Source organism: Labrus mixtus, chromosome 8 (assembly GCF_963584025.1).
Source record: "Labrus mixtus chromosome 8, fLabMix1.1, whole genome shotgun sequence".
In the NCBI taxonomy this organism is placed as follows: Eukaryota; Metazoa; Chordata; class Actinopteri; order Labriformes; family Labridae; genus Labrus; species Labrus mixtus.
The window spans coordinates 5,990,957-6,017,827 of NC_083619.1; the positions used below are offsets into that span (position 1 = coordinate 5,990,957).

Genomic DNA, 26,871 nt, shown 5'->3' on the forward strand with positions numbered 1-26,871 from the left:
GCCCAAATTCCCCCTTCTGACAAAGTAGTTCTAAAGATTATGTTGCCTGATGTTCCTGTGGTATGAAGTTTGTTAAGAGTGACACGATCTGCTCATACGGACGTCCAGACTGCCAGGATTTCTAATCATAAATACTAAACATGTTCAGTATCAGATCACCTGTTGTGTGGAGGACCCCAGAGGACGGTCGAGCACGCACTCAAACCAAACGAAGGAAACAGTTTGCCCAAAGGCTACAACTTTCCTAGACTTTCCCAGACTCCATGGATGAGGTGATATTTGGTTGGTTGTGTGTTGGTTGACGGCCTGCCAGAACAACCCAGCCCCCCCCCCCCCCCCTCCCCCCCCCCGCTCTCTATCCCTCTTACTGCATTTTATCCCATCTCTCCCCCTATCCCTTTCTAAGCCCGCCGCAGTCTAGGCCTGTGAAGGCTGTTTCGTCATGAGCCGGGGATCCAGCCGAAGATTTCTGCCTTTTAATAAGGCAGTTTTTTCTTACCACTGTAACTTTTGCTGCTTTGCTAAAGTGCTCATGATGGATAGGCTGGGTCTTATAATATAAGTATAATAAGTAAGGTCTTTTACCTGCTTTTTGTAAAGTTTCTCGAGATAACACTTGTTATGAGTTTACGCTAAACAAATAAAAATTGATTGATTGATATTTGCTACATGAGTTCTATGTAGATGACTTTCTGCAGCAGGTTGTTTATCTCTTTTTATTTTATCCCCTACTTAAACCTCTGGAATCACACCAGTAAGTTAGTTTCTGTTGCCAGTATCAACAAAGATATCAGAAGATGAAAACTGGTTTCAGTGTTCTTACAGACACCTTTGTTTAACTTTGATTGACTCTGTCATTTATTAATCCAAATATGAATGTTAATTGATTTTACATGCTTACCCTGGAAACTTGTCCTGCTTTTGCAGATACTCTGCAGTTATTAAAGGGTCAAATATACTGAAAAATAAGAAATAAGAAAAAGAATAAGAAAAAAGTTTGCCTCACCCTCTGTCATCCTCCACTTGAACCCCTACAGAGGTAAACTTAGACGGGTCCTCTGGATCTGGATCGTCCTCTGGTCCATCCACCTATAGCAGACAAACAGGATTAAACCCAGGACACTCTAACAAATATGTCTGAAACACATGTTTTTATTTTAATGTAGTCTAAAGGTTAACCATGACTTTGTATGTCTGGCTGGTTTGACTGACAGGTGGATGTGATGTAGCTGTTTGTCAGGAGGCTTAAGCCCCGCCTCTGCTCCAGCTCTTTGCCTGTTTCGCACCTCAAAGCAAATTCATATGTGCAACTTATAACAAGAGTCAATGGAGGCCTGGAGTGCTAATTTTAGCGCCCAAGGCCAGAAACACGTCGCCAATCAGTAACTTCAGAACATTTTAAATCTACATTGCAAACAGGTCCAGTTTAATGTGTGTGTATGGTTCAAACTAAGTAAAATATATATTTCATGAAGGTCTGTAAGTCTCCATGTGGGAAGTGGCTGGGTGGTCCTCTAGTGCCCTCTATTGAAACAGCTGCCACTGGTATCCTCTGTGTCTCTCCACCCTGACTTCAGCCTCATAAATACCTGGATGCCTATGGAGAGACATTTCCCCTTCCTGAAAGCTTCTTTCCTGTAGTCATCCCGGTGGATTTCAACGACTGGCCCCCTGGTCAAGATGGGTGTGGGGATGTTGACCGTCATACTGTTGTTGCTGTTACTGACGTGCTGACTGGCTGGTCCATGGATCTACATGGACAAAAAAATGAAAACAGACATTACGTGCAATTTAACCACAGACTTCAAATGCTAGTTTGCATAGCAACAGTACACGTCACAAAAAACAATATAAAGCACCAACCTGTGCGTTAGCAGCTTCTATAGCAGCCGTCAGAGCCTTCATGCTGTCGATGCTCTCTGTGGAGTTACTGAGTCCTGACTGAATGGTCATGTCCCCTCTGGGCCCCTCCTCTTCCATGTATGCATCCTGGTTCATTAAAATAGAAGACAATTCTTTTAAGACATACATTTGTACCCAAGTCAAAATGTTTTCAATATAATTTTATCACTTACATTTAAATTAGCATGTTTAGTATGAAGTTCAAGCTTGATCTATTTGTTTTATCCTATCCTGCTGTCAGTCTCACTTCCCCTCTGAGTGCATGAAGACACTATGACAGAGTCTTAGGTCTCTCCTGATTAAAATATATTTAACTTTTTAAATCATCAGATATGTTAATGTTGGAGAGAAGGTGACCTCAATGTGTTAATCAGCTCTTTCTCTTTCTTTTTTTTTAAGATTTATTTTTGTGCCTTTATTTGATAGGACAGTGGACAGAAATTGAAATCAGGAGAGAGAGTGGGGTATGATGGGAAATTAGCCACAGGCTGCACTTTAACCCGGGCCATCCGCTTGGAGGACTAATAGCCTCCCTACATGGGGCGTGACCTAACCACTAGGCCATCTGCGCCCTGGTTACTCAGCTCTAAGTAAAAGGAAAAAGTTTGAACCAAGATCCCTTCAGATTAAATAAATTCCATTGTAGTATGGAAGATTAAAAGTCTTCCATACTACAGTATATGACCTCCCTCACTCTGTGCACAACTTTTCAAATGTGTGTGACAGAATGCATTTTCACTGATGATTTAAACTTTTATGAATTTGGCCGATACAACTTTCTCTACAGTTAAAGGCCAAAAACATACGATTAATGATGTAAATTTGCCTCCTTTAAAGAGTGACCTGACGATAAGTCAACTTAGTGTCTCTTTATCATTCTGTTGATTTTCACAGTGTTCATTAAGACAGAAGTTTTTGTATCTAGTAAATCTGCCCCCAAGACCAAATATCTTATTAAATAATAGTGATGTGACTGAACGTGGAGATACATTTATTCAGAGCTGTTTAATCTGCTCACTCTCTGTGAGGCACACACACTCACGCACGCACGCACGCACACACACACACACACACGCACACACGCACACACACACACACACACACACACACACACACACACACACACACACACACACAAAATATTGAACAAGTAGGCTACAGTTGGTGAATTCAGCATCATCAGTGATGACGTCTCATTTTTAAAACTCAGAAGGAAAATGAACAACGTGCCTGACACATGAAGGAGCTTCTACCACGTGTTATCCTCCAGTTTCTTCTTCTTTTGTTCAATAAAGTAACTATCAATAACTTCTTGTGTTAAAGGAATTCTGTCTTGGTTATTCCTCGTGTGGTTTGGTGTTTTTGACCCTGAAGGGAGAACAGGCAGCGAGCCCTGTGTCTCTCCTTCTCTTTTGTTATTTGTCTATTACTTTTTACTATTACTGCACATGAATAGGATTCTTTAACACTGCATTATTTTTTATTGTGTTGCTTTAAAGTCTGTTTGAATTGTGTCATATTTTACTGTTGATGTTGACCTTGTGTTTGTTGTCTTTCTGTGTGCTCCTGATGATAAACCGATTTCCACTTGTGGGACAACAAAGATAATCTGAGTCCAAGTCGGGAAGAGCAACCAAGCAGAAAGCGTAACAAAGCTCCAGCACACACATCTAAATAAAGTCAAATGCATCTATTCGGAGCAAATTTGACTCCTTATTAGAGTTTTTGCCCCCAAAAAAGTATACTATAAAAACACTAGCAGAACTATTTCTCCACCGGGCAAGCCTCAGGACACATCACCAACTCCTTTAGGAGAAATTGACACCCAAATTCTTGTATTTTTTAACCAATCAGATTCATTTGATGATGCAGTTTGGACCTCAGACACATTCTTTTTTTCCAGGCAAACATTCAAACCCACTTTAAACAGCACCGCGACCCACTTCTGGGTCCCGACCCACCAGTTGAGAGCCAATGCACTAACACATAAAAACCATACACAGTTAAAGTGAAAGTTATTCACAGAGTTTGAGGTAACTGAAGCTCATTATTATGATTATTTAACCCTCCCGTAACCTAGAAAATGTTAAATGTCAGTAATGTACAGTTAACTCATGACATCATTCTTATAATTAGGACATAAAGCAGTGTGGAGATTGCTGTGGAGATTGCTCTTGAGCTGTTTCCGGTGGCACAGAAATAACAGTTATGACGTGGTCCTAATGGCTGCTCCAGGGCGTAAAACCACTGACACTGAAACTAGTGGCACAGTCATCGAGTTCAGGGCTCACAATAACCTGGTTAAAGAACTAACACATCTCCTCTCAGCTCATGGAGTTCCTGCAGGCTGAAACTAAAAGACACATAACAAGGGTGAGTGGCACTAAACAGCAGATCTTTACATCTTCAGTAAGTCTGACCTTGAACGGGACAGAAGCTGAAAGTTTTGTACGAAAAAGGACACCATGTGTGTCGCTGCAGCAGGTGTTGGTACTTTCAGAACTGAGTTGGTGTTATTCTTTGTAATCCACACGACCTGAGCTGCGGGGAAAAGCTCTCCACATTTCAAAGTGATTTCTATGTGTGAATAAACCCTCAGGATACTTTCAACCTCACCCATAATGTCCATAATTTCACAGAGAGGTGTTCTGATGGTATGTAACTATATCAGGAAGTGGGGGCGGGGGGATGTGTAAAAACAGTGCAGTACCTGTGCAGACTCTGTGCTGCTCTGGGCGGTGATGGAGATGTACGGCTTGGAGGATGTGGAGCAGGTGGTGGTCCGGGGCGGCACGGGTGGAGGTGTTTTCTTATAGGTGGTGATGCAGGATGAAACTACACAGAAGAAAGAAGAGGGAGGGGAAAGAAGAAGGGAAGAAAATGTGTTAAATTCTTATGATATGTAAGTTTGACTTGCAGACATTGTACACAACTGTTTATAACACAGGACTGTAACTGTTTATAAAACTGAGGGCAGACGCTCGGGGATGTTTCATATCGCTCCAACCCTCATCAGAGACGGTCTGTTTTCCAAACCGCCTCTTACATACTATTATTCAACGTAGTATGTACTGCATATATGCCGGGGCTGTCTAGGCTGTTTTTCCGGGTCTTGGAATGAGGAAGTAAACAACAGTCCAGCTGACGGCAAAATCCTCTACAGTGTAGCCTCCACTTACAGTCTGAAAGAAGCTGACAAGAAAGTTATTCATGATTTTGAGAATAAAAAAATAAAAAGATCATTTGTAGCATCTTTTCGTGGTTTGGTCTGATTGTAATTATTTCCCCTGCACTGTAACGATGGCCGTAGCCATCTGTCATTTCCATCTCTGACATGGAGCCTTGCATTGTGGGAAACAGAATGCGAGGGAGACTGGTCTGATGCGAACTGTACCTTTTTTTTTTTTTTTACAAATTACTAGTACACATCTGGGTTATTTGGCATACAGTGGATCTTGCATTTGTTCGCATACTGCATTTTGGCCAAATCAGTACATACTACTGCTGTATCGTAATCAGTCCAGTACACCAGAAAAGGCTCTGCCAGAACTGCCCAAGAGGAAGAGAGTGATAGAAGAAGAAGAAGACGAAGAATTACAAGTGAAAAGTTTTCTAAGGACATGTTGATAAAAATCGGATCAAAATGAGGTCAAAACTCTTAAATGCCAAAAAGACCCGAAACTGAGGCGGATAATCAAGTTCATGGTGAAAAAGTCAGGATTCAGTCAACAGGTCATAGAAACAGCTTGACATTTTAAAAAACTGTTTTCCAGGACTGGGATGGTTTGGTAAAAGGCTTACCTAATGGTGTTAAGTGTCAGCCTGCCTTTGCTTTGTCTAAAGGTTGTGCTCAATAGTCAACGGCAACATTTCAAAAGATTGATATTTCTAACAGGTGTTACGGCTGCAGAACAAATCAGCTCGACTTGCGCTGCGACCTTCACAAGGACACAAGCTCTGAGGCTTACTCCTCCTGAAAACAAACGCCAAGGCTGCACAGGCGTGTGAGAGTGAGTGAGTGTGACAGAGGGTTCAGTGCGATGAACATGATCCTAACAGACGAGAGGACCAGGATGCAGAAAGCCACGCTGATAAAACCGACTCTTTATTTCTGTGAATGGGCCGGACCATGCGTTCTTTCCTGCTGAGAAGTATTCAGAAAATGCCCAAAAAGGCAGAAGTCAGGATTAAAACGATTATACAACAGGATTATTTATTTATAATGGTTGTGTTCAATATGAGACTGGTCGTCATGTATTCTGTTATAATTATTCTGCCTATTCTGGTTGTTGTTGAGTTTATTATCCCCTTTTCAACGTAATTGATCAAATCAGCAGCACAGTGTCACTGCCACTCATGAGGCATGAATATGATTCAATTGTTGAAATTCTAATTTGTTCCATTTCCAGAATTTACAAGAAAACACCCACCGATTTAATTTTTTTTAAATGGCATCCTGGTGACAACAAAACTATTTACAAGTGTAAGAGACAGTGAAAGTGAATCCTCCTAATATGATAAAAATTAGGATCACTCATATTAATGTCAGGTGAGAGAACAGTTGAGGAGAAAGACGTGAACTTCTCTGTGTGTCTTCTATGTGTGTCTGTTAATAGTTAACAGACATTAACTATGAATATGAAAGAGCATAAAAACACACCAGAATATAAGAATTTAAGCTTTTGACCCTGAACATTTCCTGGGGTATCAGGGAGCCGGTAGCCTTGTGGTTATTGCCCGCGCCCCATGTACCGAGGCTGTAGTCCTCCAAGCGGGCGTCCCAGGTTCAAATCTGACCTGTAGCCCCTTTCCCCACTCTCTCTCTCTCTCTCTCTCTACCTTTTGACCCACTGTCCTGTCTCTCAAATAAAGGCATAAAAGGCAGAAAATAAATCATAAGAACAAAAAATCCTGGGTGGATTCTGTTCCAGCCTTGATCCTTTTTTGACATTGGTGGCGTCGACTCGTGTTTCTTTTGCACTGCTTCCATGTCTTATGTAAAAGCACTTTGCAGCCTGATGAAGAGTGCCAAACAAATCGACTTTGTCTTGAGGAGAGAGACTTAAGGCTTCCTCAGACGCTTGCTTGCATAACCACTACTTTTTCAACCCATGTGTAGGAGGTCAGGTTGTATTGTGGGTAATGCTGGGGGGGCTGGTTATGTTAAAAGAAGAGCCTGTTTTATGACTCTGCTTGGCTTTGCTTTTACAACTGTTCATTATGAGTCTGCTTAAGTTGTACTGAAGGACTTAATTGCTAATTCAGTGCACTTTAAACTCCCTTTAAAAATGTGTTGTTGTTGTTGTTTTTGTAAAACTCTTGACAGGAGGGAATCAGTGAGTGAAAGAACCTCCACCGTCGGCACAAACACAACAGCACAACTTGCCGGCGTCTTTCTGTCTGCTTCATTTTCTTCTGCTAACTCCGGGGTTGAAATGTGATTTGCTCTCCGATTAGATTAAATCCTTCAGCTGATGAGTAAATTCTATTTTGCAGTGAACGAGATACGAGAGGAGGGAAACATTAGCTTCATGACGGTTATCCTCAATCAATTGAACTATAATTTATTTAGTCGTGTGGATAAGTGAAAACCTGTTTGGAGAATTGTCGCTTTGAAACCAGAGAAAGTCCTCAGCAGGCCCACTGTAACTGAGCGTGCACAGATCCAGATCCAGATATGTCTCCATCTTATCCCCCCGCCCCCACCACCACCACCACCCTGTGGACACTCCGCTTTTTTTCATTGAATCCTTATCTGCATCGTTTGATGATCTGTAACCACACTTCTTGTTTAGCCAGTGGCTCCAGAAAAGCTCATAAAAAGACATGAAATGGCATTTATTCATGCTTGTGTGTCCATAAATAACACGAGGCCTGAGGGGGGATAAGCCACCTTGTTAGTTATGCAGCTAGCAGCAGATGAATCTAAATATCAATGCCCTGCTGGAAAGAAGACAGAAAAGAAAAACAATAGCCAGCCGCACGCAGCAATCAAAACAACGAAGCTGTAGCTTATTCTCTCAAATGTTAACTCTTTATTATTATCAACACACGGACGGACACGACTGATCGACATCATTGTGGACTTTAGAGAGATACAAGTGGCACATTGATCCGTCTCGATGTGAAGGAGAAGAGCTGCATTGATTCATCTTGATCAGTTCTAATAAAAAATATCAAACACTTTCTTGCTTTCTCTTCTTTCTTTTGGGTCAAACCTTTTGTATAGAACTGTATGTTTGACCAAGAACAAAAGCTATTTAAGATGTTACTTTGTGCTGTGGGAATTTATGGATGAACATTTCTTTCAACTTTCTGACATTTTGAAGTACTGGAAGTTACAACTATCCCTAAGGCCTGTACTGAATTGGGCAAAAAGGGCTTTCAAGTATGCTGCTCCCTCTTTTTAGAATCATTTGCTCTAAATTTTCGAGAGCCAGTTCCCTTGGATGTTTTTAAAGGACTTCTTAATGATCTGGAGGCGATCATATCTGGCTGTAGATGTTATTAACTGACTCATATTGCCCCTTTCTGATCCCATGTTGTTGAGGATTTATGACAAATTTTGATGAATGTTTCTTATATTTTGTGATTCCTTGATTTATGTTTATTATTAAGTGTTTTATGCCTGACACCCAGTTAGTTTTGCTGCTGCCTGTCTTGGCCAGGGTGCAAATCTTAATCCCAATGAACTTTTCCTGGTTAAATAAAGGTAAAAAAAGGAAAAGAGAAACATCCCTACAGCTCCCCCATAGAGCATCATCACAAACCGCAGCACAGTGTGATATGGAAAACTACAGAATACATCACTGATTGCCCGCTCCGTTTGAGACTGCAAGACGTTATGAAGGCTGCAAGTCATGCACACATTTGCATAAAATTTGGGCATGTCTGAGTTAGGTGACAGGTGGATTTGTTGTAGCCGTTTGTCAGGAGGCTTAAGGCCCACCTCAGCTCCCCCTCTGTGCCTCAATCTAGCTGGATAAAGAGCGAGGTAGAGATAACATTTCCAATATGGCGACTGCCCTCGTTGACCTTCAAAACGCCCACCTCAGAAACTTTGTCCATTTTTAGGCAGTATGTTAATGCCAATAAAGTAATATATTTTTGTCTTAATGGCTTTGTGCAGAAAATAACATGGCTACCTGGACTGTGTTTGAGAGCTCTGCAGCTCACGTTTTGTAAGCACGATTTGTACTGCAATGTAACTTGTAGGAGAAATGTTAAGTGTGATGTAATCACCAGAAACACCTCTGTCATTAGCCACACCTGACTGCAGCCTCCTCCGTTTATGTAAGGCTTATAGACTTTAAGTCTAACAAACGTTAAGTATTGGCTGTAGGGCAGCCTGAGGACTACACATGGTGAATAATCCTTATATAGAAGGAGTAAGATTAGCAGGGAGTAAAAGCCTTCCTCCTTCTCCTCCGTTGTGTGTCATGCCGGCTCGTTGTATTTCCAGTGTTTCAGCAGAATGTTCTAGTAGCTTTTGGACAGGGTCAGGTCAGCTCGTCACTTGTTTCTGATGCATCAGCAGAATGCTAAAGGTTCACTGGGGCCTCCTTTGAAAAGAGAGATCTTTGGCCTTTTGCTCTGTGATGTCAGCTCCTTTGACTGACGTAAAGTGTGTAAAGAAACTGCTCGGCTGCGTTATTTTGTCCCTCCGCAGAGTCTCATTCTAACACGTCCAGCTCTCCACGTCCAGCTCTGTCTTCTCCCTTCTTCCCTCCAACTCCCCACGCCTCACACCTCATAACCATCCATATAAGTACTCTCGTACTCTCTCACCTTTCCGCATCAACAGACTCCCCCACATATCTTTACATCAATGATGTATTCAGGGAGATAACAGAGGGAGGATGTCGCTGCTTCCAGCAAAGCTTTTTTTTTATGATAATTTCCATAGGCCTCGATACCTAAATATAACTTTCACACTACCTTTTTGTTTTTTGAAGCGTCAGCAGGATGACTGAACTTTGTGTCTTCACATACATGACATGATGACTCTTAAATGGTGCAGACACTTCTTTTCTCTTTTAGACTTGCATAAAGTTTAAAGTCTTTGAACATGACCTTGCGCAGACCGTCAGTAACAGCTGCACTCGCCGGTCTCTCCAGCACTCAGACACATTTATCTCTTACATGGCCAGGTGCCATCAGCTCACCTGCCCTGCATGGCAGCATCAATGTCAGATCAATGTCAGCTGCTCTGCCACCTCTGACTGCAGCAACCGCCGGTCAGCTGTAACATTTAGTTGATGTGTGTAAAATGTTGTTGTTTATTGGAACTTAAACCCACCCTGCATCACTCCTCAGGAGACTCCAGCCCCAACATTCAGACTCACATCGTCAGGGAAACAACTCCAAAACCATATAGCACGCAAACTAAGGACATTTGGAGCTCCTGCTGCCCATTTAGCCACCATATGGTGCTCGCAATGTGCATCATGGTAAAGCGCCTTTTGTCAAATTTTGACAACTTCAATAAAAACTAATATCTATTTTGAAACGATACAATCTCTACAAACCGTACCCAAGCTTTAAAAAGCTACAGATCTTCAGTCATTTTGAACTGAAATCTGCCTTCAAGAGAGAGAGAGAGCACCAGACAAACTCCTGCACACTGTCTAAACTGCACAAATAAATTGGTCCCTAATGTTGCTGCCAACATATTTTTGCAATTTAGACAATGTGTAGGAATTGGCCTGTACTTTTTAAATAAAGCAATACATTTTTTTTGTTGGATTTTTGTTACCATGGTATTAGAACCGGTATTTTTATCGTTAGATTTTTCCAAGTTTAAAGTTTTGGCATCTTGACAACCTTAGATTTTAGTAATTGATCTTTTGCCGTGTGTTCTTAATTGGCTGAAATTTTGTATGTCTCAGAAGAAAGTTTGTGGGGATTCACTGAGAAAGGGTTACAGTTGCTAATTGCTCCTGCTATCATGTGAAGGTGTAGTTCACATGGCATATAGCTCTGATGATATTAAAACACGTCCAATAAGTTGTCTCTGCTCTGTACTGGAGCTGCACGCTCATGGTGACAGAGCTTCTGTCCACATAAAGATGATGAGCTAGAGGAGGAGGGGGAACAAGTTTATTCTGTTTACAGACAAAAAAAAAGTGATATGAGGTTCACTGTTTCAAACAAAGTGTCCTGTCTGAATGGAGCAGAAAGAACAATTCAAAGGAAAAAACCCACTTAGATCATTGTGCTTAATGGCTCCAGAGCGTTTCCACACGTGGATGAAATGTGGAGCTGCTGACAGCCCGGACTGATTCAACCCCTGGTTATATTAATATTGTCAGTCACATTTACAGACTGTATTTACAGATCATTTACGTTTCAGTCATACAGAAGTGGGATTGTATACGTGATCACTCGAAAGCTTTTTATAAATACTGCGGCCTCTCTACGGTCTCTCTAACTGTGCGGCTGTTATAGCATTGCTGTTCATGAATTAGACACTTTTTGCATTGCAGGAGGACATTTTTTCTCAAATAACTGCATGATGGTTCATTTAAATACACACAAACAGCAGCAGTGCACAGAGACGATGTTTGCTCAGCAGCGCAGTGAGGGGTGCATAAACCCTTTGTGTGGGTTTTTCTGAATTAGACGCAGTCTTTTTGACTAATTTGAACAGGTTTAGAGGGTGCAAAAACTGCACAAACCTCTCCTGAATCAGGCCCTCGGTAATTGCATCTGTACATGGCTCCAGGCAGTGATATTGACAGGGGTTTGGGGGGGTCTATTCCCTGCTGCTGGGTGTATATGGATAAAGGGGATTGGTAATGTTTTTGCTAGAAAACCTGAATGAACTTGATCAACAGTCTATTAATATCCTGCCTCCTAGTCAGAGTATAGAGCCACATTAAACAAAGGTCAAACCTCACTCAGTGAAAGCGCTCCACAGAGGCTTTTTTAGAGTGTACTGCATGAAGGCTAATCTCTCAGGGACTTTTCTTTATGTGAAAGTTATACAGCTGATGTCAAGTGTGCCCTCAGCGGCTGAATGCAGCACACAGAGAGAGAGAGAGAGAGAGAGAGTGCAGAATCTGTGAGGAGGCACAAAGAGAGGAGGTGATTAAGTGAGCTTAGACGGCTCATCAGCCTGCGCTGCCTCTACACACGCTGACCTCTTTTTAAGTTTTACTACTGAAACCTCAGACAGTCTCTGTCACTCTTTCAGTGGGACAGATATTCAGTATTTCACTCCAATCTTTGTGTTTTTGATTCTATTTTTGTGTTTTTTCATAATCTTGTTTGAGCCTTTTGCACATCTTCAATCTGTTGCACTGCTCTCTCTCTGATCAAAAGTTTGTTTTAATAACACTTTTTTTACACTTGCTATCTATAAGTCGTTGTATCTTACTGGGAACAGAAAACATAAAGAAGCAGTTTCATTACATGCCAGGAGATCGCAAAGGTCACGTACATACAGTCTGTGGTCTTGTGCTGGTCGCAGGGAATAAATGTCATCACCCCCCCTCCCACTCGCTTACTGTACATCTTCCTGTATATTCTGTATTTTGAAGCAGAAACTAAAGAGTTAAAAGCACATTTTGCTTTTATTATCAGTTGAATTTGGTCAGCTGAATCTGCAACAAGTTAATGTTCTCAAACCATAAAACTGGATACTGTTACACTTTGGTTTAACATGTGAGCTATAAATATATGAGAATGGTTAAATATGTTTCCGTTGAACAGAACCGTGCTAGCTTTTAAACCACAGACTGTATGAAACATGAACGGCGTCTCAGTGACTTCACCTATTGTTTTCTGACGGTGGTGTTTTGAAGACTGAGGTGTTGCCATCATATTGCAAATGCTGACTCTTCCTAACTTTAGATGAACGTGGGAACAGGCTAAGAGGTGGAGCTGAGCCGGGCCTTTAGCCTACTGACAAACAGCTACACTCCACGAGCACGCAGTCTGCTCAGCCATTCCTGTAATTATGAATAACTCTTATCCTTCATAAAATCAAATAAGTTATTAAAAAATCTGCCTCGGTACAGTGTGTGCCAATATAGACATGAGCTATTCAAATCAAACGTGTTATTTATACCAGGCTGTGAACATGTTAATGTCTGCTGTAAAAACTGGCTTTTTTAAATGGGTGTGTGACTTCCAGCTGCTTCTGCAGCCAGCCTCTAGTTTTTTCCACACCGGAGGTTGCTGCTTGTTTTTTTTAACCCCCTATTTGAGTCTTCATACTAAACTTACCTAAGCCCCTGCTGGCTGTGTTGTTATTTTCAGTGTGTAGACAAGAGAGTGGGATCAAAAGACAACAGGAAAAGAGAAAAGAAGCAGATTTCCCCACAAACAGCGTCAAAGACATCTTGTCATAGTGAATGAAGGGTACAAAGGAGAGCCTGACTGACTGCTGTCAGTCTTTCAGAGATATACTTGTGTTGTGTTGATATTTAAGCTTACTGCTTGAACTTGCATGAACATTCTTTAACTGAATATTTAAGGCAGATAGGTGGTCTGGGTGAAGGTGACGTCTGGGGTGCAAGCTTTGGTCAACAAAGCCTTTAAAAAGAAGCAGACATTCTCTCGAGGTCAGAGCTTAGTGCAGTGAACACAAGAGCATCTTATATGGAATCTAAGTGGCTTGCTGTGAATTAAGGCTTTTGTAAAGTGTAAAAAAAAAACACGGTTAAATCCTCCATGGGGCAGTGTCTACCCATCCTCTCCTGCCCCTCCCTGTCCTCGCCATTGGCTGTCTCAGCGCTCTGATCCGGCTCTGGACCGCCATGGTCAAGGCCTCCAGGAGACGCTAGAGGAGAGAGGTTCTCTTAAACGACTCTGTTGCAAAAGAAACTCTGGGGTTTAGTTACCCTTTAAGATGAACATTTGTCCTGAGTGGATACTTCATTAGGTATTGGGACGGTGTCTTCCAGCTCTATTTTCAGTCATGTGGAGCTAACCATCTACTGTACAGTGTGGCCGCAGTGTGCATGACTGAATTATATACATACACTTATGTGTGCTTACATGTATCCTCTCGGTTAACCGTATAAGAATCCCCAGAGAAGTGGAAAATGTAGGTCATCAGCAGTGAGGCACTTTACAATCCTAATACCCGCCCGCCGACACTCTGCAGTACGCAGAAACTTACCCTGCGGCATCCTGTGTGTTCTTGTCTCACCAGGCAGAAGGTCCGCCTTTCTTGGCTTATACAGGATTATCTTTATGAGATTTCTGCTTCATTGTTAGAACACTGCAGAGTGTTAATATACTGCAGAGTGTACATATGCACCTGAATGCATAGTCTATATCAGTTCAAAAACTAAGTGTATTGATCGGCCCTCATATCGAGGGTAAAAGTAAACAATGATCTAGTTTAAATAAGTCTCAGAGCTCCTCAAAACATGTGTGTGAAGTGTCTTGTTCTAAATCCACTCTGATCCTGTATTTGATCATGTCTATAAACCCCTCTATTTCAGCCCTGCTCAGAACAGACTGTTTCTGTGTCTGTACCTTTAAATATGTAAATGAGCTGTGTCTGACCACGCCCCCTCTCTGGAAGGGCTTGGGTGGCTCGGGCTTTCTCGCTCCATGCCCTATTGTTTACGGTGAGAAGGCAGACTCAGAGGGCAGAACAAACACGTAGCTGTGGGAGTGTCACCCACCTGGGGGAGGGGTTACTGCCCTTTGTGATGTCATGAAGGGAAAATCTCCAAACGGCCTGTTTGAGCACACATTTTCTGAAAAGTGGAGCAGGCAGAAGACGGAGAGGATGGACTTTTCTCATAATTGTAGTCAGACTAGGGAACACATTAGTGTTAGAAAAAACAGTGTAAAGTTTATTTTTCACAATATGTGACCTACATGTTAAGGATTATGGCTCTATTTTAACAGCATCTCATACCAAGTTTAGAACATTTTACACTTACGATGGCTGATAGGTGCCAAGGCTCGGCAACAGCTGAAACAACTTATAGTATAGAGATGCTGCACATTCAAAAGCAAAGACAAACATCCAAAACCAATGTAACAACGCGCTGCAAAAGAAACAAACACGCTGCAAATACAAGTCAAGTTAAAATGTTTTTTTATGAGTGGTCGGTTTTTACTGCGCTGATCAGACAGCAGTTTGATTGACACATCAAATTATTTAACATGTTTCTTTTATTCAAGAAGCCAGCTTAAGTCTCAAAAATTGAGCTACAGATGAGCATTCACACTTTGATAACAACCTGGCTGAAACACTGTTATCCTCTTTTTATTTTCCCAGTCTGGACCATCACCCGTTTGTATTCAGAGCCAACACATCCCATCTTCACTATACTACACTGCACTGCTCTGCTCTTTTCTTTTTTGTCCACACCCTGAAAATATCAAAAGCTGCATCAGAATACTCTTAGCTAAGCGATCAAAACCATCTCTAGCATGAATCTTAATGACAATCGTAGAACTTTTGTAGCACACCCTGCAGCTCAATATTTCCTCACAACAAGGCACCAGCCAGCGGGCATTTCTCCACTGAGAAGACGTCTTTAAAACGTCATGTTGATGCTTAAACCTAAGTATTTGAAGAAACGTATTTCTTTAGACCAGATTTCACCAGGAAATCTGCTTCTGTCACAAAAATCATCCTACACTTACAAAGGGCGATTTTCACGATGCATCCCATTTTAATAGCGACTAAACTGATCGTATAAGTGAGCAGCACTTAGTTGTGACCTTGTGCGAATGTGCCACACATACATGACATACAACACAGACCTGTTTGTTAATCACAAGGTGTTACAAGGTAATATCAAATATCTCCGCCCTATAAACGAGCAGAAGCAGATGTGTTTTCTTCAGGGAGCTAGTTGAGACAAAATTCATGTATGATATTACATTTCTTGACAGGATATATTATGAGCTGGCATGAAATGTTCACAGTCCAGAACAGGAGGCCTCTGCAGTGGGACATTAAAACCTCACAGAACATCAGCCAAACTGTGAGGTGAGATAGCCCAAAGAATACATCAAGACAAAACGACAACAGCTTGTTCATGTAGCTCATTAACAATACTTAAGTACAATACCTGCTATCAAACCACCAGACTGCAGAGAAGTATCTTTCTTCAGGCTGTCTAATACAATCCGCCATAGAAAAGCATATCAGTAATGTCTGGAGTATTTGCTGGTTGTGAAATGAATGCTGATTCTTTCATATGCGAGAAAGCCAGACCAATGAGACCATCAGGAAGATGATTTACTATTTTCCAGAGTTATTTTTAAGTCCTCTTACTAGCAACACCGGGTGGGTGTCCAGTAAAGCAGTTTACAACATTCTGCTGAACAATGAGAATGAAAGCAGGAAGAGAGCATTGAATAATACTTAACATCATCAGCCATGAGAGAGAGGTTCAGTTGGTCCACAGGGTCTGCAAAAAATCTCACAAATTGTGACTTCTTTACAGTTGAGCCTGGCCCACATTTAAAGTATTTTTAAATTTTTTACAGATTTTGGAATGTGTGGACAGCACCAATCAATTGCTGGCGATGCTTTTCTAGCAAAACGTCTCAGTGACAGATTCATGCACCAACAACCACAGTCCTGATACTCAAAACCGGAAATCTCACTTCATATCTCACGGCCTATAGCGTGACTTTAGAGAAAACAAACATGGAGGACAACGGGCAGGGATACATAGCATTCATCGTGTTTGGACTACTGTTTACGGAAAATTCTTGAAGAAGCTCTGGTGAAGGTGTGAAGGTGAGTAAAAATTCAAGTAACAATCCGTCCTTGGTGTTTCCCCCACATTACAGTTGATTGGATCGTCTCTATTAAACATGTAGAATTGTTTAGGATCACTCTGAAGACAGCTCATGCCACAGTAATATCTGGCAAGATCATCTTAGAACCATCAAAAAATCAGGACTTGAACAGAACAGACCTGACCCCTCTTAAAGTCAAACACTCCAAAGAATGTGTGAACATGCTTCAAAATTCTAAACCATCCCTTTAATATCATCTCTTTCATAAAGAGCTCAGGGTCAATGATTCCCTCTATGTTTTTCTGGCATGAAAGTTTTGCCACAACTGTATTTAAGTGAAAACATTCAGCCTCATCCGTTATCATTCATCAATCCTTGTGGAGCCTACCTGTGCTGCTCTGGATGGTTCTCACGGTGGTGGCAGATGTTCTCGGTGGAGAGGAAGGCAGCAGGAGCAACGGCCTCCCTCCCTCTCCTTCGTCCTCCGACGCACAGCCCTGATCGATCGCCCTCACGTAGCTGTGGCTCCGCATGCGAAAGCATCCAGGCATGGGCAGGGTGTCCATGGTCTCCAGGCTGTCCATGGCAGCCTCCATGGCCTGGGACTGCAACGCATTGTAGACCTGTTCACACACCTGCTCGATCTGCCCGTTTAGCTCCAGCTCACTCAGCTGGAGGGGGGAAAGGTGAAGACAACAGAGGAAGAGCACACAGAGGGACAAGAGAGGAGACACCATGAGGGGCATGCTGAGGGAAATGAGGAATTTTAAGAACCTGTATTTTTTTTTGTTGGGTCTGTCACAGAGGAAAGCTTGTTGCCGTTACAGAGAATGAGGTCAATGGAAGTGCCAAACCCTGCGGCTGAAAGATGAAACCAATGAAGAGATGTCAACAAGTGTAGTTCCTTAACCAACCACTAGAGGCATAACTGAATTAATGGCCATTCATCTCTATAAAGAGAGCTACACTTAAAGCAGGAATAAACACATGTTTAAAGTCTATAAACCCTTAGTCATTCTCTTTAGGCGTTGAGTTGATTAAAGTTAAAGACAGGGCTGCTTTAATTCACAGATTAGTGCTCCTAGATGTCAGTTGATCCAAGCCACTGAATTTTACATCTAATTCTCATCATCTTGTGCATCAAATTGTTTAAAGAGACCTTCCACACTGCAAAATCTCTAAGTGCATTTGGCTCATTTTAAGTCTAATTACACTTAATGTAAGTCACATGCAGCTGACGAGTCCAGATAAACTTCTTATTTCCATAGAGAAAAAGCTTGAACAGCTTGTGATGACTAAAATAATTTGCCAATGCAGTGAGCAAAACTGACTTGTGTTTCTTAAAAAATTAGATGTGCGATGGTCACTGCCTCACCTTTTCCCCTCAGGCTTCTACTATCTGGTTCTGTCTCACTTATTAGAGGAATCAGCTATACAGTAGTCCCCTATAGCAAAGGTTGGGAAGTGAGGGAAGTTCAGCAGCACAAGTCTCTTGAATTCATGTTTTGATGCCTTTAAAGACTCGTTGGCAAGGATCTCAAGGCAGAGAACACATTTTGGCACACCATGGCCATTCAACTTGCTGCTGTAAAGCCATATTTTACTCATGTATGCTCATACTGTAAGTTTTTAGATGACATTGTTGTATTCTGTAATGTGTTCAGTGTGGTTGCCTGGTGTTCTTTTTCTTTTTCTGAGAGTGAGAGTGGGGAATGACATACTAGAAAGAAGCCATAGGTCGGACTTGAACCCGGTGCTGCCCACTTTGAGGACTATAGCCTCCTTATAGTGCTCACCTCACCTCTATAGGCTATCTGCGCCCCGGTAACTAGTTTTCAATGGTATAGCAACCTTCTGATATATCAGTGTCATTAAGAGCGGCTGTTTGATTCTGATTGGCTAAAGTCGTGTGTTTCTTGTTTTTTTTTAATTAAAAGCCTGGCATTGAAAATTAATATTACTGTCACAAAATATTTTTACAAGTTTATTTTAATTTTTGTTCCATTTCTCCCCCTCTTCCCTCCAAGTTTCCCAGACCCCGGAGTTCCCAAAGGGGGTTGGGACCCTCACTTTAAAAACTGTACTAAAATGTTTTAATTCAATACACTTGATGATTTTCACTTATATTATCTTAAAATAAAATGAGGTTTTCAGTTCTCTTTTTCAAACTGTTGCATTCATGGCTCCATGGTTTGAGCATTTCACTCCAAATTAAAGATCCTGCTGCAACTAACCACTGACTGCTTCCAAGCAGGGGACACAGCCTTTTTATTTCAAAAGTGAAGCCAGTTGAAAGTGCCTTGCATTCTCTTTTCATAACCAGCAGGAGAAAACCACACGGGTTGCAAAGAGAAGTCTGAGGGCCTGATTTACAAAAAGATTCCACAGCGCAAAGGGTTAAGTGCTCCTCTAACTGCGTTGCAGAGCAATCAGCGTCTGTGGGTAGGCGCTGTTTGTGTGTATTTAAATCTGGGGGTCTAATTGTCTTTTTTCTATGCAAATCAGCCTCATTGCAAAAAACTTCTCATTCACAAACAGCTACATGCAGTTTGAGCAAAGCAAAATAAGTGTTCTTGAGAGTTGGCGGTAACTGCGCTGCAGTATTTAAAAGAGGTTTTAATGCGTTAACTTTCCAGTGATCAGGAAAACAATTCCACCTCCGACTGACTCAAATGATGGGTAAATAAAGTCTATAAATATGACTTTGACATTTATGTTATTTATTCAATTAGGGTTTCAGCTATGTTGAACATGTAAAAACAAAAAAGAAAAAAAAAAAAAGAAAAAGTGTAATAAAAAAATAAATAAAAAATAAAATAAATACACAACATGAGAAAGAAAAATCAACGTCCTTCATTCATTCTTACATGCCCAAAAAGGAGTCCACATGTGTGCAGACTCTCTGAAGCAGTTATGCAAGAGGGTGCAAGTTTTCTTTTTTCTGGCTTCGCTGAAAAAGTTCCCCGTCCCGCTGTTCTGGCTCATCGTCTTTATGTGGACAGAACTGAGAGTGCAGCAGCCTAAAGGTGCAGACAGCAGCTTCTCTCCTCGAAACAAGAGCCGACTATACAGAACAGGAACATTTCTGAGCGTGTTTGTGCCTGAATATCATTAGAGCTTTATGCTTTGTGAATTAGATCACAAGATGGAGCAGATAGTGGAGGCAAATGATGTGCAAGATCTGAAACTATTAGTGGCAGATTGTATTGAAGTCTACCCAAAATAAGCCTTCTTTGAAGTGGATCTGCTTTCCTTTATTTAATAATTTTATGGACTCAATCGCTAGTTTTAAGTCTTCTTCAGCACAGCTTGATGTTCTTTTGAATTTGTTTGCTTAACTTCAAGGCCATCTGTGATTTACAAGGTGTTACCATGGCGACATGCCAACATAGAGCCATATGAACGTGAATCTACCTTCTTTTCCAAAAATGGCACCAAGATGGAGATGAATTTGAGAATAAAAACTCATTGAGATTCAAATGTTCTTTTCCTCGAGTCCTCACCAAGACAGGAAGCAGCATAACAAAGTGTCGGACAAACAACGAGCAGCCATACATACAAATATAATAATATAATATATTACACATTAAATGTGTCATTAATTATTTCAGAATTTTAGGCTGAATAAAACAGAAAGTCACAGATGAGCTATATCAGCCAAGAACATATGCAGGGTGCAGATTGTCTGTAGTTTATCTTTTGGATTTCACAGAGTATGATACAAATTTTAATTATGAAGGATTAGATTCAGAAAGAAGAAGATTTATTGTCACATAAATGATTTTGACCTTCCATGCTTCCTACTCCTGCAGGTGAAGGATGTTCCTGGTTGGAACAATAGTCGATCTTATCTTTGATTCCACTCCTCAAGTTATCGACTTTGAAAGTGTCTTCAGTATGTACTCAAAATGAAACCCTTCCAGTAATGGATTGATCTGAATGGCAAGACCAAACCTTCTGTGAAAGGAATCTTACGGGGTTTAATGGTTGGATCCATGCAGGGGAGGACATTTCAGCTGTTCATCGAGGAGTTAAAGGGCAATTTAATCTGTTAATGGTGGGAGCCGGGTCAAGGGGGAGTGATGCATGCAGAGATTCAAGGTGAGGTTAAGGTGGGATGAATGAAGGCTAATTGGGCCCAGCTTTGTTCCATGTGCTATATATCGCTTTAACAGTCGACCAGCAGTCGACCAGTGTAGAGTAGAATTCATAGGAGGCAAGGTGGAGGAGCCTATAAAGGGTGAGTCCAGTATTTTAAAAATCTTATTTCAACATAACTTGGAGTCTAAATGATTACAACGTACAAAAACAAATCAAATGTCAACCAGAAAAGGTTAAGCCAAAAAAGGTGGCTTGATGCCACTGAGGCTCAGATTGTTATTTGCAGTGTGTAGTGGATCCCTACAGATAAAAAGAAAGAGTATCATGTCTTTTTTAAGCTGAAACTGTTGTTACATTACAGTCTTCAAAGATTCCAGACACCTTGGATTAAAAAAAACTGTGATTTCACCACACAGAACATGGTGCACGCTTCATAATTAAATCATAATTGTTGGGGCGGCTGTGGCTCAGTTGGTAGAGTCGGTTTTCTCTCGAGCGCATATCAGCCTCTGCCATCAGTGTGTGAATGGGGTTCCAATGTGTAGGTGTGACCTGCAAATAAAAAGTGCTTTAAGTAGTCGGAAGACTAGAAAATTCTTCGGACTACTCAAAACGCTTTTAACACTGCAGGAAAATTCACCTCGAGCGAGCAGGAGGGGGATTGTGACGTTTCTGTCCTGTGACTAGCTTACGACCATAGACTGTACATGACCAATGTGATCTCTGTAAATGAACTGAAACTGCTTCATTATGTTTTCTGTTCACCAGTCTGTTCTGAGTCGAACCGCATATGACGTCGATATAAAGGCCATAATTCTCATTATAGTGTTGGACTGTGTTGTCCATCTGCCACAATACCCACCGTTCTTTTTACCTCACGTCCTGCCTCCTGTGATCCCGAACCACCCGGCCAACTGTCTGACTGAGAAAAGCCCCCCCGCTGTGAGTTAGTGAACAACCAACTCATAGAGATTTCAGGGGCAATGTGTCCAGCAAGCGTGTACGTGTTCTTGGCTATAAAAAGACTATTGCATGTTTTGATCAATGGTTGCTTTCTTGAGACGTTTCAAAAGTGTTCCTGTTCAACAAACAAAAAGACCTGACCATGAAAAGGTCCACCCAATGTGTTGATTTGTTTTGTAAAGTTGACCCCAAAACTATATTAAATTGGGAACAGGTTTTGAAAATACTGGAATTCCCCTTTACCTGCTGCTGCAGTTGGGTAATGCTGAGTGGGCATGTGAAGTATTAAATCTAATAATTTATGTGTCGGTATAGAGTGACCGCCTCCTTAAGAGAGCTTATAGTGGACTGAGCTTCTTCAAGGGCCTGTTTCCACTGACGCCATTTTTTGTGCCAAAGTTCAGGTCATGATTCATTCACATTATTTAAATTTTTTACTTGGTGATAGTTCCTCAAATAAAAGAGAATATTAAGCAAAACACAGCTATTGAAAAAAATAGACCTAAAGACCACCAAGAGAAGCTGAAGTTAGCTTTTGTAACCTAGCAACAGTTAGCTGCGAAGAGAAGCGCTCAGAAAATGGACACAGTAATGATAAAGGACACAGGCCCAAACTCTACTCTTTAATTTATATTGAACAAATGTAATTAAAAGTCAATGCTACCGTGAAGATATTTTCATTAGGACCACTCACAATATAACTGTTGGCTTTCTACAGAAATTCTAACAGAATATTTTCAAAGTATAAAACTTTGATCAATAGACTGAAGCAAAAAATTAATTAATTAATCGACTGAAGTATTCATCTTTTTTTTGTTGAAGTTCGTCTGGTACTTCATTTACGGCCAACAGACAAAAATGTCGGTAGCCTGCAGTTAGCTGTTAGCATGTCACAAGCTTCTGTTTCCAGACTGCGCTAACTTTTGAACAGAACCTGAAACGCTCACATCTACCCGAAACCTTTGTGCATCTGCTAAAATGATGGAGTCAGGCATGCTGTGAATATAAACTCAGCAGTGCTGGCAACCAACCTGACTGATGGTGCTCATGGCCCGCATGTAGCTTTCATTGCGTGAGCGGTATTGGGGTGAGGACAGCAGCGATTTGGGGTCGAGGAGGGTTTTGGGGTCCAGGGTATCCAGGCTTCTATTGATTGAAACCTCACTCACCGCTCGCAGGTAACTGTGGCTCCTGATCTGCAGCTTGGGGGAGTGCTCCGTGGAGATCCTGAGAGAGGTGACAGACGTGGAGAGTTAGAAACAAGCTCATCTCTGAACACAGTCGACATTTCTTGATTTGGTTTTACACAAATCACAAGTTTTGACAAGATGGTTTGTATAAACGTGGCTGTCAAGAATTTTGGCAGAGCAAGCCATTTCCTTTGCTAAATTGTTGTTATCGTAGTGAGACGGGATTCAAGACTGCAGAGCCTCTTTTGTGCCAATCCAACATTTGGTAAAGATGTGAAAATTTAAAGAGGAATGTCATAAGCCTCTGCTTGCAGGACTGGGTCTTAAAAAATCCATCTCTTTAAACATCTGTAACATCATCTAACAATCTGGCACAGTGTACACTGAGGACCTGCTTTACAGGAGGATTGTGCAGCTTTTGCACTCCTTGTGTTATTGAGACAAAAAAGACAACAGAGCAAATAGTGTCTCTTTGCTCCTTTGCTATGTACATTCATTTATATACATAACGCACTATGCATAGTTTACAAACGACGGCTCTAACAGCCACACACAGTCGGAGTGATATTTTTACTGTCTGCTAAGAGTTGGCGGTAGCTGCACCGCAGTGTTTATATGGGATGTCATGAACACATTTTGAGTGATCAGGACAGAAATCCTTCTCTATGACTTACATTTTAAATCATCTGTAACTAAAGTCTATAATATTATTTTGACATAATTAGTTTTGTTAAAAGTAGGGGTTAAATCAGTCTGCCAGAGGTCTCACATACACACACACACTTTTACAGAGTGACATCACCCATCTGTTACAGCAGGTGGCTTTGGAAGCCCGTCCATGGTGGTCGCCATGCTGTCTCAACCTAACATTCAGTCGACCTGACGACAGGCTGAGGGACTGCAGCTGAGGCGGGTTTTAAGCCTCTTGACAAATAGCTGCACGCCAAAGTTCTTCAGGAAATCACAATGCATGAATCCAGAGATATTCACCCCTGTACAGTTTGCGCCAAACAATACATGAGCTAATCAGACCAGTTTAGTTTTTTGAACCAGGCTGTACACATTACATTTCTTCTGTTTTTAAAAATTCATTTAAAAATGAATGGGGTGTGTATGTGACATCCGATGCTTCTGACACACTGCAGGATTTTGCACTTCCCCATTGGCTTCATTTTCAACAGCGGAGGTTGCCACTTGGTCATTGCAAAAAACAGTATGGTAGTGTTCTTTTTTTGTTGCAGGGAGAACACTTTCTTTAAAAAAAGACCTGACTGCACATTAAACTGGAAACCTTTCCCCTCCCCATCCAGCTCCTTGTCTGCGCCTACATGTGGAGATATATTTTTATACTCACAGCCCAGCTCACAGCTCACAGCTCAACTCCACAATCAGAAACAAAACACGAGGAGACTGCACAGAGCAGAACATCTGAGCGTTTTCGGTGCTTGATTATCATTAGCACAATCTGCTTTGTGAAATGGACCTTGAGATGGGGCTGATAGTGAGGGCAATTGATGTACAATTCACGGAGCTATTAGCGGCCACCCTCCATTCTCACTGAATTCCCCCATGAGTTGTTTGTAGAAAAGTAGACCCGTTCCAAACAATTCTCCCTTGTAGGCTATATACACATGCTAATCAACAACAATGCTAGCTGGTCCATTCATGAGCAGACAGGGGGGGTGTGCAACAAGAGGAGACACTGTGCAGTCTGACTCCCTCACTGTAATGACTCTCTTTCTATTTCCAGAGCTGTGAAAGCTTAATTATACAAAGCCGATGTTTCCGGCTTCCTGCTGTCGATCAGACAGAAAATTACACCTCCCCCAGGGGCAGAATTACCCAGCATACCTTCAGCAGAAAGTCAGGGCTGCTTCAACAGAATGATACTTTAGTTTACAAGAGAAGTCTCTTGTATTTTATTTGTGTCATTAGCAATATAAGTAAAGGTTCATTTCACTCGGTGAGCTCCATCTGTGTCTCTATGAGCTCCACAGTGTAATGTGAACAACATCTCCTGCTGCAGGCTTCCTCTAATTGTAACACGACCGCAGTGAGAAGAATCCAATGTGTTGTGCATTATTATAACAGTTGACTAAGGAAAATATTACAGTCATGATACCTTTATGATCACTGCATCTATACACTCTTCTGGCCTACTCTGCGTTGAGCACTTATTCTGTTCCTGTAGTTTTGTTCTGTTCACACATGGTTTTGTTTGTTCAAGTGGAGCATGTCTTTGATAAAATGTGTTATGAAGCTCAGCTCATCATAATAAATTCACAAAGACCTACATTGGAAAAACAAAAGGGCAATTCTGATTCACAGACAAAACTGTTTAAATCGTTCTAAATTTTATCAAAATAAAAGACGAGAAAAAATCCTCCACACATGCATCTTTAACACATGCATGCTTTAATAAGAAATAAATCCCCAGTATACCATTTCCCCAGTTCCATCCTGCACTTTGCAGAATGCAACTGTCCACACTGCAAAAAGTGAAATCTCTACAAGTGAATTTGTCTATTCTACACTAATTTCTGTCCCTATCTTGTCTAGAAACCCCTAATAATGAGAAAAGTCCATCCTCTCTGTCTTTTTCCTGCTCCACTTTTCAGAAAATGTGTGCTCAAACAGGCCGTTTGGATATTTTCCCTTCATGACATCACAAAGGGCAGTAACCCCTCCCCCAGGTGGGTGACACTCCCACAGCTAGGTGTTTGTTCTGCCCTCTAAGTCTGCCTTCTCACCGTAAACAATAGGGCATGGTAAAAGAAAGCATACCACCCACCCAAGCCCTTCCAGAGAGGGGGCGTGGTCAGACTCAGCTCATTTACATATTTAAAGGTATAGACACAGAAACAGCCTGTTCTGATCAGGGCTGAAATAGAGGGGTTTATAGACATGATCAAATACAGGATCAGAGTGGATTCATAAGAAAATTCACAGACATGTTGTGGGGAGCTCTGAGATTTATTTAAACTTTTTGAAAAGGAGGATAATATGTGACCTTTAATATAAGCCACATTCACCTGACAAGTCAAGATAAACATCTAATTTCAAGATATTGAAAGGCACAAAGTTAGGCCTAAAATGCTTGAAATTGGGGAAAAATAGCTGTTAGTGCAGCATGCAAGATTGAATTATTTTTGGGCTTTTTGCCTTTATGGTACAGGACAGCTAAAGAGAGATAGGAAATGTTGGGAGGAGAGAGCGTGTAATTATTGAAGTGTCTTGAATCAGCCTGTGTAACACATTATCTCATTTAGGACATTGCATCTCAAGAAACTAAGAAAATGTAATGTTGGAATCATCTCGACTTGCCAAGGTGCCACTCAGCTGAAACTACCTATGTTCCAACTGAAGGGTAACAATAAACTCAAATAGAAAAAGAAGTCTTGTGATGAGCATAAATCATCTAAAGAAGGTCAGGTCATGGAAGCTTACTGTAGAGTAGTCATCTCGGTCAGTGATGGTTGTGTGGCTTTCAGGTAGCTTGCCCGGCGTGCCTGGATCTTCGGTGAGGGTTTGGGACTCCCGTCAGAGTCTCCACTGTCGTCCTCGGCCATGGCCTTAACGTAGCTACCGCTCCTCATCCTCCGACAGGGGATGTCGTCCTCCTTCCCCAGAGGAGAGAAGCCGCTCCACTCGTCCTGAGGTACCTGGTGAGCGGCCGGAGAGGACAGAGAAACACTTTCAGGAGGATCCAGCCTGCCGCCGTCTGAGTCCCAGCCACCAAACTGGCAAACTAAACCGTTCTCATGGTACATGGTTAAACACTGAACTGACATGCAGCACAACAATGATCATAACACAGGAAAACCCATCATCCAGAAACACAAAGTGGACTACACAAATGGCTGTGTTTTTTTTTTCTCTCACACACACATTCATCTCTACGGCTCACACGGCTGTGTAATTAGTGTCTCTCTGGCTAATTCATACATCTGCTTTCAGGAGTCAGCTCAGTTCATTAACACAGAACTGT

At 41.6% G+C, this 26,871-nt stretch overlaps 2 protein-coding genes across 5 annotated transcripts in view; one reads left to right on the top strand and one right to left on the bottom strand.

Moving 5' to 3' along the window:
• Positions 1 to 26,871, top strand: part of LOC132978695 (epidermal retinol dehydrogenase 2-like) — a 489,977-nt gene that overhangs the window by 105,504 nt on the left and 357,602 nt on the right. The gene's annotated exons all lie outside the window — the stretch shown is intronic.
• LOC132978690 (disks large-associated protein 1-like) overlaps positions 1 to 26,871 on the bottom strand; it is a 97,843-nt gene that overhangs the window by 9,742 nt on the left and 61,230 nt on the right. For all 4 annotated transcript variants that reach the window (XM_061043951.1, XM_061043950.1, XM_061043949.1 and 1 more), the window contains exons 4-10: positions 26,331 to 26,545; positions 22,725 to 22,920; positions 17,018 to 17,300; positions 4,613 to 4,737; positions 1,864 to 1,989; positions 1,590 to 1,751; positions 1,007 to 1,089 (exon numbers count right to left, since the gene is read on the bottom strand). In XM_061043951.1, the coding sequence (XP_060899934.1) occupies positions 1,007 to 1,089; positions 1,590 to 1,751; positions 1,864 to 1,989; positions 4,613 to 4,737; positions 17,018 to 17,300; positions 22,725 to 22,920; positions 26,331 to 26,545 (1,190 nt within the window). The remainder of the gene's footprint in view (positions 1 to 1,006; positions 1,090 to 1,589; positions 1,752 to 1,863; positions 1,990 to 4,612; positions 4,738 to 17,017; positions 17,301 to 22,724; positions 22,921 to 26,330; positions 26,546 to 26,871) is intronic.